Raw genomic sequence first — 13,692 nt, forward strand, 5'->3', positions numbered from 1 at the left:
TCGAGTTAACTTCATGTTTCCAAGAACGTATCTAGGACGTTAACCGGCGCATGACTGTATTTATGGTTCTTTATTACTATTATTATTGTCATTATCAATATTATTATCGTACATTACCGCCCCCGAGGCCCCGATGTGGGTCATGGGTCAGTGACCTCTGCCCTGGTGGGCTAATCCCCGTAAAAAATAAATAAATAAATAAATAGATTGGAGTTTGGGATTGACGGTTAATCCGAAAGTCGGTTAATCGAGGTTTTACTGTATGTCAAAATATTTTGTTTATCCCTAAGCTTTGGATCACGTCCTATGACGTGCATTTGTAGAGCTTTGGATCACATCACATGACGCTTTGATCTTTCACAGGTCTACAGGCCTATTTGAATAAAAAGGGCGGACTTGTCTAGATTATGTTTCCATGTACATACGTATTTATCTTTAACTCACTCACACATGAGTGCCACTCAGTTTTCTCAGCTGCACCTCAGCTTTTGTGATGTAGGAACCTCGCCTTGGACTTTACTCACTTCAGCATGTATTTCTACATCCCCCCTCTCCAACCTTCAAGCACAAGTACGTATAGTACAGTACAGGTAACTCGTGTTTTATGCACGTTTTTGGAATAGCGCGATTGTTCAATTAATACCAAAAGTTAATTTGCGCGCACCTATTTTTTTAATAATGCTCTCAAGACAGTTTAATTTTGCCACGTGTATTCACCTGGTAGCCTGGCAGTGGAGTCACATGTGATGCCTGGTGAGGTGCTTGTAAGTTATTACTATAAAGTCACATTCATATCAACATCAACAATTTTAATATTATTGTTAATAATAATAATTATTATAATAATGTAATAATAAAGATTATTACTACTAATGATGATGATGATGAAGATAATGAAGTATTCTGTACAACAACAGTGACGACGTCCAGCAAGCTTCTCGCGTATCGCTTTCTCAGTTCACATCCGCACTACTTTTTCTCTGTGCTTTCATTTGCATTGTGTGTTTATCACATACCTTTTTAGTATTAAATGCTGTTTCCCTCATTGAGCATGTCTGAAAAACATTCATCTGCCTTCTCTGGGGCACCTAAAGCTAAAAAGGCACTAAAAACAATTGCAATGGATGTGAAATTAAATGTGAGAGGAGAGCGTGTGTTGGAGGTTGGCCGTGTGCTTGGTTTACAGTAAGAGAAAGCACTGATCGTACCCTGTGCGGTATATGATGTTTCCCTTAACCTGTACCATTTACATGTATTCGTATGGGAAAATTATATTTAATTTACGCGTTTTTTAATTAAGCGGTGGTTTTCAAGAACGTAACCCCCCGCGTAAAACGAGAGGTGGGTGTATTGTGATCAATTATTGGAGCAATAATAATGATTGTTATTAGTGTAAATAGTAATAATATAGTAAAACAAGTGTCCTGTACCTCATACTGCCTACAAATTAGTGTTGTGGAAAATTTATTGATCATTATGGTACCAAATTCATCTCTCTTAACTTAATTAGAACAGATGTGAGTAATAAAAGTTTATACACTTTCGCTAGTCGTAAATATATTTGCTCGCAGCTTCATGCTTCAAAAGTATCTTTTTTGATGACCCATATCATAGATATTTTATTTTATTTGACCAAACTTTTAAATATATTTTTCAGGATTATTTTAGTAAAGTGGTATTTCTAATTTTATTAGAACTGATTTGTGGACTCCAGTATACTGTAAACATATGTTATATCGTGTCAAAATGTTATGTTTAAGGAACTTTAATTGAAACAGTCTTGCAGCGAATTTATTTAGGATCATTATTGTATCAAGTTCAGCTCTCTAAAACAATTAGAACAGATGCTCTAAATGAAAGCTTAGATACTTTTTTGCTACCTGTAAATATTTTCCCTCATGCCTGCGGCCTAAATGTAATATGAGAGTGTTTGTCCATCCCAGATAAGAATTGGTGGTGCGTAATTTAGATTCGATAATAGATGCTTAGTTTAGACTCTTGGAAAACTTTCCCCATCATCCAGGGATGTGGCATAGTGTCTTTCCAGGCGAGATATATAGTTTAGACTCTCCCAAACTTTTCCCGGTACAGTAAGTCCCCATTGAACGTTAATCCTTTGAATAAATCCACACTAAAACAAAAGCAAGTTTTACTACCCATTTGGCGATTAACAAAAGAATGTTCTACTATTACGAGAGGTAAATCACCTCAACCTATCTGCTTTCTCACCACCAGCTCCATGATCACCCACCACCATCACCACCACTACCTCTATTACCACCACCTAAATCATAATTTCACCTCCCTCCCTCCCTCCCACTGCTCTCACCGACACTGCCTCTCTCACTCATTATATGACTGTCATTCATGATAGTACAATATTTTACAATACTGTACATTGTTTATTTGTTATTCTCATTCCATATTTTAAAATTTATGTAACATAATGTAGAATTAATACGACTGTAATCGCCCATAAGGCAATCATGCGATCACAGGATAAAGAGACCGAGCACGTGGACACCAAGAATATAATTCGGTCAAAACCTATCAACAAAAATTATTACACGTAAGTAAACATCATTTGGTATCACAATAATACAACTACAGTGGAATATTGTCAACTACAATTATTACACACAAATAAACATCATTTTGATATCACAATAACACACCTACAGTGGGATATTCTGCACATTCCTTAACAATGTGAACTTACATTAATACAATGGTGGGATCTCATGTATGCACTAATGTTCCAAAAACAGACTTATGTGTTAGGGTCTTAAGGAGAGATAGGGGTGTTCCCTGTACGGCTCCAAAGCGTTTACTGACCCTCACAGCAGAGGGAACTACCGGGGCACCGGGCGCCATCTTGTTCTTATTAACAGATCAGCAAATTCCAGCATCTCCCCCTTCTGTAAACACATACCCGGCACCTCCACTAACTACACACTCACTACCTCTCTCTCCACCTTCACTACTCAGAAACCGCCAAAACTTAAATATCTCCTGGTTCTTCTCATGAGCGGTAACAACGACGTTTATCATTTATGCTTACACTCAATTTTGTGGGTTGACAAAATTGTTCGTAAGTCGAAAAGGCGAAAATATTACAGTACATAGAAATTCTAAAATGAAATGCGGTACAGTAAAAGTAATCAATAATGAAAAATGAATAAAGTTTTACTGTGCACTTACCTTTAATGTAGTCAGCTGAATGCACACGGGGCTCAATAATTTTTTAATTAAGCATGTAGACTTCATTAATTGGATGAAGCAGAGGAGGAGACAGATCTGGGCGGGTCATCAAGTTCGCTTTCTTCAGACAGCTATCGTATGGCGTCACATTACGACCAAACGTCGGGACTCGAAAATACGTAATGTGAAAAATATTTTATACGACCGTGGCCGTCATATGTCCGAGTTGTCGTTAGTCGAGGAGAGACTGTTCTATGGTTGGAGGAATAAGTGATGTGATGTGCAGTAGTTAGTTCAATACAGATAATATTGATAGGGATAACCTATTCCATAGAAGATTGGATCATCTGAAATAAATTTATATAATTTATCTATATTTTTTGGTTACAGGTATTATCATATTAATTTGAATCCTATTGATAATAATTTTTACTTCTGCTATTTTTTATTTTATTTATTTATTTATTTATTTATTATTTTTTTTTTTTAGGAGCCCAGAGGTATTGGAAATCAAGGACTACACATCACCAATCACATCAAGTGGAATAGCATCTCCAACACTTTTTCCTGCGAGTTTGGCAACACCCCCACTCCCTCCTGACTCACCAGAATATATTCCACCTCCTCCTTGTGATGACATCTCCATGTGTTCTCCCTGTGACGACGTCTCCGTGTGTTCTCCCTGCGACGACATTTCTGCATGTTTACCCTTGACTGACAGACCCATGACCAGTATACTGCCCAGTGAAAGTGACGTCCCAACCACTCCTCCTCTTCCTGAAGAGATTCCCACTCTGCCACCACTCCCAAGTGAAGATATACCTAGTGCTCCTCCTCTTCCCGATGGTGAAATTCCACCCACTCCCCCACTCCCTGATGATGACATTCCTCGTACCCCTCCACTTCCATATGAAGATTTTCCAGTCACTCCTCCTCTGCCAAGTGAAGATGTACCATCAACTCCTCCATTGCCAATGTCAAGAAGTTCAACCACACCACCCCTACCAAATGAAGATGTATCTCTAACTCTTCCATATTCTGGTTCTTTGTTACCACCACCTCCACCACCACCACAACTATTGTTTTCATCTGAATTTAATAATGACTCGGACAGATTAACTCCGCCTCCACTCGGCGTCCAAAAACCAGTTGTCTCGTCAGCATCTTTACCTACTGTCATATCTTCTGAATCTCTAAATGTGTGGAAAGGCATCATTCACATGCCAGATGTTGCCAAGTTCCATGCATCTGCATTTGAGGTAAGACATTTTTATATAAATGTTATGCATAATTTTAGAACTAATTTGTTTCTCCCCTATTTACCCAAAGCATAGAATATAATCTTATTGTAGGTTTTCCTTCTGTCCTATCCCTCCCAATTTATTTTTAATATTGATTTTGAGCTAAGTTATGTCATTTAGTGTTTTGCTGTGTTGCAGTCTGATATTTATTGAGGTGCCATTTAACTATATTTTAAAATTATGGCCCTTGTCATTTTATGATATCAAATGGATCTTTGCAATAATTCATGATTTAGCTACAGAAGTTAATTCATTTTTAGCTTTCAGATACTAAAAACCTACCCTTAACCTGACTAATTAGTTAGTAGGGGATTTAGGATTTTGTAAGTTTCAGGTTTTTCTTGGGAATGTTCACTGATGCATGAAAATATATAATTTTCTGCAAAAGCCATGGTCCTGTGTGTTGTAGTGCAAGAAAGAAAACTTAAAGTGCTTATGGTGGTATTAAGGAAACAGTGGAAATTCTCCAATAAGTTTATAAGGGTCTGTCACCAAGTAAATAGTATTGTCTCCAGAGAATTCTCACAATTCTGAATTTGGGAACAAATTCCATGGTTGAAAATCGGGTTCATTTTCTGAAAATTTCAAGAAAATTTCTGGAAAATCTTACTTTTATTTCTGGGTCTGGGAATAAATTTTCAGGGCATTCAGAAAGATTGCATCATGCTCCTACTCTATATTGTACCAGAAAAAATCAGCCAAGAATTCAGTGTTAAAGTGATTACAGTTATGTATACTATACTGTACATTCAGTAAGTGGGAAACACTGGAGCACCTTACCTTTTGTCTTTATTCAAGACATCTTCAGGTCATAAGACCCACTAATCCACCACCCCTACAATGGGTAACCTGATATTGCATCAGGTCAGGTCAGTAACATGACCCAGTAATCTCCCACCCAACATCCATCACAAGTGTTAAGGTGTGATTAGAGTTAAGAATTACAGTTAGCTGAGTGTACAGTGTCTGCTGGTGAGTACAGTATATGAGGCGCTCAGCATTAGAAGGGGGTGAAGCGCCAAATTTAAAAAGCTGAGAAAAACGCGTTTAAAGTTTTTCAAAGTTCAAACATCCATAACTTTGTTGTTTTTTAAGCTAGAGGGTTATTTTTTTTATCATGCAGCTCAACCCCTCTCCTAGCAAACTGTGAAACTGGAAGTTAGTACTGTGAATAGTTATTATTTTATCACGAGTTGAATGAGAATAACTACCCGTGATGTACAGTTGTTTGATCTTCAAACCAACAATAATTGCATTTTTCAGCAAAATTTTCTTATTATCGTGGGCTAATACTGTAAAACAAGTTAATGATCACAAAAAACAACACTCGTCTTACACGCACCCCCAATGAACCCCCCCACAAACCCCCCCAAAAATTAAATAATAATGAAAAACTCGTTTGCATCTTTCCATCCTTATTATTAGCCATTGATTTATAATATTGTTAAGTATAATAGTGTGTAATAATAAGGAAACACCACTACACTCATTCCCCCCACCATTAACCCCCCCCTCAATTAACATATGAATACAAAGGCGGAGAAAGTTTGCATAATCTTTGGTAAAAACAGTATTATGATAATAATATTACAATTTTACTATGTATAACTTTAATGGCCTCGTCATAATCAAATTATGTTTAAACTTGGCAACCTCCTGTGCCCACTAGTCAACCCTACGTTGTCTCATCCTGCCATTTTTTTCTATAGGGCCTTGGAGTGTACGCTCCTGACCCCTGCAATCTGCATCACGTGGTGCTCCACCACCACCACTATACTAGGTTCCCCAACATTACCAAGTAGCTCATCACCAATATTCTCACACACATCACCTGCTGCATCGCCAATAGCTCTTGCATCACCATAATCACCACTAAATTCACCACCAAAATCGCTATCACCGAGCATGGCTGGGATGTCCACGTGAGCACTGTCGTCACTAAACACATGCTCAGGAATAATGGGCTCCTGAACCCACACCAGAAGGCCTGGTCTCACTCAGGTCTTGCTCTAAAATTGGGCAGATATTGCACAGTACTTCTCACACCCATAGAACACGAATAACGTCAGTGTTATGCCGAAAAGTTATCAAAATTGCAGTAGAAAACACTGAACCACCTAATGCTATACAACGCGCCAAAACTAACAAGGAGGCATCATCTGGGCGCGCGGATTGGCCGAGAAGCTGTGAGGTCGCAAGGGAAATCCTTTGTGATTGGCTGACTCTGGGGTATGGTCCGCGGGAGGCACGCTGTCATTGGCTCGCTCTCCTCTCACTCTGAACGGGATGTAGCCACCTTCTTTGACAGAGCACACAGCCAGATACATAGCTCCCGGCCTGAGGCGAAATGACACCTTATTTTTGAAGGACTTAAAACCATATTTCTATTCTAGCTAGGGGGTTACATCCAACACCAACATGTAGAGGAAGGGTGAAAATAGTGATATCCACCAAAGAACACATTTTGCCCACGGTGTCGCTTCACCCCCTTCTAATGCTGAGCACCTCATATACAGTATACTACTGTAGTAGTACAATAGTATACATTATTTTGTTTACGGTATGAACAATCCTGAACAGTGGTGTTTGCATAACTAAATACAGCTCCTGGAAATTTTCCTGTGAAACATGGAAAATACCACTTGTTTTTGCTGTAACACACTGCTCCATTCATGCCCATATCACATAGATATTTGTTTTTTTAAATATATTTATTTAACCAAACCCTTAAAGTACTCAGGATTATTTGGGTAAAACAATAGTGTGTCTATCTTAGGTAGTAGGCCGCTATCAAACAGGGAGGTACTACCACCTGGGAAGATATTGTAAGCATAATGTGTTGTCTAGTGGTAGACCTTAGCTGCCACTTGGCATCACAAAAATTTTGACCACGTCCCAGGTTGCTGATCTGTCTTTCTGCATCTTTTACACACAATTGCAGGGTTTCAATTGTCTCTCTTACTATTGACAACACAACATATATAACCTTTCTCACTCTTGATCTGTTCTATTCTTTCTATTCTTTTATTCACCTACAATATCAGTTGACAATAATATTAAAGCGGGGCATTCTTGGATGGGTCTCACTAGTCGGGTCTCAGCTAACGTCACTGTGGTTGCTGGAGGATCGGCATTTTTCACACTTAATTTTTCCAACATTCGTGGCCTGAGATTCAATTTTCCTTCTATTAACCTCTTTCCCCGACCTCTTACTAATATCTGAACTTCAACTGACTAAACCAGCTTCACCCAAACCTTTTCAAGTATCCAACTACAACCTTTATACCTCTTTCCGTTCTAAGGGAGGTATAGGCGCCTACTGCAACACACATTCACCTATAGCTTAACTCATGGATCTTGAATTTTCTCTTTATGATGTCATCTGGCTCAAAATATCTCTCACAACTATGACTATTTTTCTTTGTTTCGTATACTGTTCTCCCAACTCTGCCAACTATTTGGAACTCTTTGACTATCTCACTTCTTGCCATGAGTCAGTGCTATCCACACACCCCAACACCAAGATCCTCTACCTAGGGGATTTCAATGTACTGTACATCCCAGAGAGTGGCTTGGCTCTGCAAGGGATGACCCTATTGCCCACTAATCTTTCATTACTTCTAGGAATCGTTGTAAGGCTATTCTTTGTAGGGCCAAGCGGAATTTTATAAAAAAGAAAGACCGCTGTCCTGACTAACTCTTCTTCTAGTAAATCCTTCTGGTCAATAACCAAAAACATCTGTAATATCTTCTGCATTTCCTCTTGTCCTCCTCTCTTCCACCTGATAACTCTAAAGCCAGCTCTTCCTCTGATAATGCCAATCTCTTTGGGATGTAATATCCCTTATCTTATAGGCAGATTTATTTTTGTAAATGGGATGATTACATTTGATTTACATACTCTATCGCCCTCTGTAACTTTCCACTAGCTATGAGGTAGCATGTTCAGAGCAAGTGATAAGGTGTACCCACGGGAAGTCATGTCACTTAGTGCTGAGCTATGGCATTAGGTAGCCGGTTGTCTGGCCACCTCTTGCGGCAATTGTTTGATTTCCTTGACGAGAGGAAGACGTTATTGAGAGCCATCGTGGATGGGTCCGTATATTACCGTTCTCCCTTGACGGGTATTACAGGCATTGTCACTCAACACTTCACACCAACCGGACGTATTTAGAAGAGCTATTTAATATAGCCTCCGTCCTCATTTTAACACTCATAGCTACAGTGATTAAGTTACAGTGATATACACTTGGAACTGTATATGAAATAGTTTCTCAATAAATACAGAACGGACAGTTGGGTTTCACCACTAAAACCCTATATACTTTTACATGTTCCAGCCCCATTAACCCAGAAAGAATCAACTGTTAAATGGCCAGTTCAGGCACCTTATTCTCCTCTAACTCCACCTTAGACGATTCCAACTCTATCCCTCCTACTCCTGCTCCTCCTACTGAACCTATGAACTTTCCTATATTCTCCACTCGTAGAGTTGCTGGTGTGTTATCCAGGTTGGATGTGAGTAAGGCGCATGGACCGGATGGAATACCCCTCGTGTTCTGAGGGAGTGTGCTGAAACTCTAGCCCCTGTGCTTGCTCGCCCCTTTTGCCTTTGCCTCAAAACCCAAACTTTTCTTCCTCTTGGAAACATGCCCTGGTTCAGCCCATCCCGAAGAAGGGTGACCATTCCAATCCCTCTTACTATCGCCCCATTGCCCAAGCTTCATCCCTTTCTAAGATTTTCGAAAAATCTTAAACTCTCATTTTCTCCATCACCTTGAATGCCTTTCTCTTTTGTCGGATCACCAGTATGGCTTTCACCAGGCGAGATCTAATGGTGATCTGGTCTCTAACTGAACCCATCTTTGGTCATCCTCTCTTGGGGAAACTTTCGTCATAGCCCTTGACATCTCCAAAGCATTTGACAGGGTATGGCACAAGTCTTTGCTTTCTAAACTTCCATCTTATGGTTTCTCTCCCCCACTTTGTTCTCTAATTTCTAGCTTCCTTGAGAACTGATCCATGCCAGTTGTTGTCGAGGGATCGATCTCTCGCTCTTTCTCTACCAATAGTGGTGTCCCACAGGGTTCTGTTCTTTCACCTACTCTCTTCCTTCTTTTCATCAATGATTTTCTTCACACTACAACTAATTCTATCCATTCTTACGCTCTTCACTCTTCACATTTGTCCCTTCCCCCAAATTCTTAAATTAGATCTGTTTCTAGAGCTGATTTCATGTCATCTATCAATGCTGATCTGTGTAGCATCTCTGAATGGGGAGGTAGAACTTGGTTAAATTCAATAATAATAAAACTCGGTATTTACCAATTACACTTTCCAATTAGATGACCTCCCATCACCACCAATAACATTTCAGGATGCAATCATTCTGCCAAATTCTAAAATAGATATACAGTAATACCCCGATTTAAGCGGTCAATTGAACCCGCAGAGGTCCGCGTAAAACAAGAAACGCGTAAATGGAATAACAGAACATATGGGATTAATTGAAATAGAGACTGGGCCGACTCCCAAACTCCACTTTTTCCGACACAATACCTGTGTTGTAATAAAAATTACATCTTAATTTTTTATGGTATGCACACACAATTAATATTTAAGAGAAATACAGTCGCCAGGTTAATGTCCATTCAAATAATGGACTCAATTCCCCCCCCCCTCTTCCCATGCTCCCTGGCTCCTCCCTCTCTGAGAAATGTTTGGGTGAAAACACTAGATTTTAAGGTATAGTAATAAATAATACCTCAGACTAAAGTTAGGATAATATAATAGACATTGCTGGATTCCTTGCAAGGCGAGGAATATTATGAATATACATGTCATATATTTTGCACAAAAGATAACATATTTGCTCTGTGTAAACAAATTCTTACATTAGATCTAAAATTTGTATGTCTAATGCAAAATCCATGATGTTTATATTCAAAATGATCATCATATTGTAAGAATTCCAGCAATGAATTATATTCTGGCTGGGTAATTTGTATGAATTTTATGAGCTAAAACAAATATCTTCAGTAAATAAAAAATATACAGTATTACCCCGCTTTACACGGTTTCACTTTCCGCGATTTCTCATTTACGCGGTACCTTGCCAGAACCGGACTTTCACTTTCCACGGTGCATCTACTCATATATGCGTGAAGTATAATTTTCTTTTTTTATTTAGCTCATAAAATTCATACAAATTACCCGGCCAGAATAAAATTTACATTGCTCGAATTCTTACAATATGATGATCATTTTGAATATAAACATCATAGATTTTGCATTAGACATACAAATTTTAGATCTAATGTAATAATTTGGTTTACACAAAGCAAGTATTTTATCTTTTGTGCAAAATATATGAAGTTTACATTCAAAATATTCCCTGACCTGCAAGGAATCCAGAAATGTCAATTATATTATCCTAACTTTAGTCTGAGTTATTATTTATTACTAAAAATGTAAATTACCATTTTCTCCCAAAGCTTCTCTGGTAGGGAAGGAAGGTGGGGGGTGGGTGGGGGGGAGGGCGGGAGGGACCGACCCAGCTAGGGCCGAGTATTTTGATTGACAGATAGTGTCTTTGAAGAATATTTCTTTGTTTATTTAATGAAGATATATGTTTTAGCTCATAAAACTCATACAAATTACCTGGCCAGAATATAATTTACATTGCTGGAATTCTTACAATATGATGATCATTTTGAATATAAACATCATGGATTTTGCATAAGACATAAAAATTTTAGATCTAATGTAATAATTTGGTTTACACAAAGCAAATATTTTATCTTTTGTGCAAAATATATGACGTTTACATTCAAAGTATTCCCTGACCTGCAAGGAATCCAGAAATGTCAATTATATTATCCTAACTTTAGTCTGAGGTATTATTTATTACTAAAAGTTAAAATCTAGTTTTTTCACCCAACATTTCTCTGGTAGGGAGGTTGATTTTGCCGCTTGCAGCGGCTACTTTATTGTGCACTCCACACTCATCCTGTGAGCGGTAGCGCAAAAGGATTACAGAGTAGGGTTTACAAAGGGTCATAATAATTAACCCCCGTTGTCAGGATATTATGGCACTGAATGTTACACAGTATTTCATTTACATTATTTGTTTAGTTCTATACATAAAGGGTAACTTATTCACAAATGCGTGAGTACAGGCGTGTGAGGCAGTATGTCTGGCCTCAAACTTTGTTATTCACATTTACGTGGGAGGTATTCAAGCACATTGCGTATTTGGTTCTGTACATGAGAATTGATATAGTTACTAAGTGCAAAAAAGTGGATACAATCTTAATATGTCGGCTATCTTGCCATTAGAGATGAAGTGTTGTGCCATTTCACACACAGTGTGCTTGGACCTGTCCCTAAAAGGTTCTATCTTCACACAGTCGAGGACGTAGTGTTCAAGTGTGTGGCCATATGTATGGCCACACACTTTACATTTAGTTTTGTTTACATCTGCTTGAGGAACATACTGCCAAAGGTACTTATATCCTAACCTTAATCTAGCGGTTACAACATCTTGTAATCTAGTGATCTTGTTACTTGCTCCATATACATGTTTCACTTGATACATCTCATCATGGTAACCTATGGATCGACTAGTGCCTGTTTGCACTTGTCTACTTGCGTCAAACTCATCAATAAGTTCTTTCCTAATTACAGTTTTAAGGGTTCTTTTTGACAGACCCAAATTGTATTCAACGGTGTCTTTGTTAGACGCGAGTTTGGCGAGGGCATCAACTCTGTCATGTTTTATGAGGCCTATGTGAGAGGGGATCCACAACAGTTTGACCCTGACACCCCGGTCAACAAGGCACGCATATTTGTGTCTGGCTTCAGAGACAAGAGCGTGACAACCTGAGTCGAGGGTGCCAAGGGCAAGTAGTGAGGATAGAGAGTCAGTGATGATGAGACTGTCAGTAACAGTGGTTTCAATGAATTTAATAGCTGTGAGTATGGCAACTAATTCAGTTTGTAGAGTGGATGCCCAGTTGTTAATTCTAACTCCTTTCTCAATTATATTACCGTCAGGTTGAGTCACAACAATAGCACTTCCAGCCCTCCCACAGGCGGTGTTTAGAGATCCATCAGTGTAGATGGTCTGTGTGATATTATCATCAGTCTGTAGAGTGTGTATGTGTTCAAGAGCTCTCAATTTGGCAGTGTGTTGGAGATAAATGCTTTGTATAATTAATTTTTTAGGCGGATACGTCGGTATTGTGATATCGAAGGGAACTGTCCGCCAGGGTGGCAGGAAGCGCTGTTGTGTCTCAACTTTGTACAGGTGGTCTAGTCCAAACATCTTCATATGTGTAGCTGTAGTTTGGATCCATTTAGACTCAGTAGTCCCATGGTTCATACATTCTAGCAATTTTAAGGAAACAATGTTATCAGGATCACCACGCAGAAGCCTCAGGGCTATCATGAGGTTGAATTCAATTATTCTATCTTTAACACTGGGTATACCTAGTTCTTTCCTCATATTAAGTACTTTAGTGCTCATGGGACATCCTAGGATAATTCTGAGGGCTTTATTTTGCATTTTCTCGAGCTTGTCAACGCCTTTCCCGTCACGAATGACCAGGGCTGGTGCGTGGTAATCTATCAGAGACCTTATATAGCCTAGGTACATTGTTTTAATAATTCTAATATTAGCACCATAGTGCGGGCTGTACCCCGCTACACTTCTAAGAGGTCTCAGTCTGTCAGTACATTGGCGGGTTAGCTGTTGTATGGCAGGTAGGGTACAAGGGACGGAAACACCAAGATATTTAAAAGGTGGGGGGAGGGTTGGGACCGACCGACCATCTGGCGCGGTTGGAAGAGGGGGGGAGGCAAGTTGGGGTACTTTGATTGACAGATAGTGTCGTGAAGAATATTTTTTTTTTTTTATTATTAACTGAAGATATTTGTTTTAGCTCATAAATTTCATTCAAATTACTGGACCAGAATATAATTTACATTGCTGGAATCCTTACAATATGATGATCATTTTGAATATAAACATCTGGATTTTGCATTAGACATACAAATTTTAGATCTAATGTAATAATTTGGTTTACACAAAGCAAGTATTTTATCTTTTGTGCAAAATATATGAAGTTTACATTCAAAATATTCCCTGACCTGCAAGGAATCCAGAAATGTCAATTATATTATCCTAACT

The 13,692-nt window shown here is 38.8% G+C and overlaps 1 protein-coding gene across 1 annotated transcript in view; it reads left to right on the forward strand.

Annotated features, from left to right (window-relative positions):
- Positions 1–3,691: 3,691 nt before the first annotated feature.
- The window catches only part of LOC121867231 (formin-2-like), a gene marked incomplete at both ends in the record, with an annotated part of 28,790 nt that continues 18,789 nt past the window's right edge, over positions 3,692–13,692 (forward strand). The window contains 1 exon segment of the mRNA XM_042367081.1: positions 3,692–4,460. Within this exon segment, the coding sequence (XP_042223015.1) occupies positions 3,692–4,460 (769 nt within the window).

This window comes from Homarus americanus, unplaced genomic scaffold, assembly GCF_018991925.1.
Source record: "Homarus americanus isolate GMGI-L3 unplaced genomic scaffold, GMGI_Hamer_2.0 scaffold6317, whole genome shotgun sequence".
In the NCBI taxonomy this organism is placed as follows: domain Eukaryota; kingdom Metazoa; phylum Arthropoda; class Malacostraca; order Decapoda; family Nephropidae; genus Homarus; species Homarus americanus.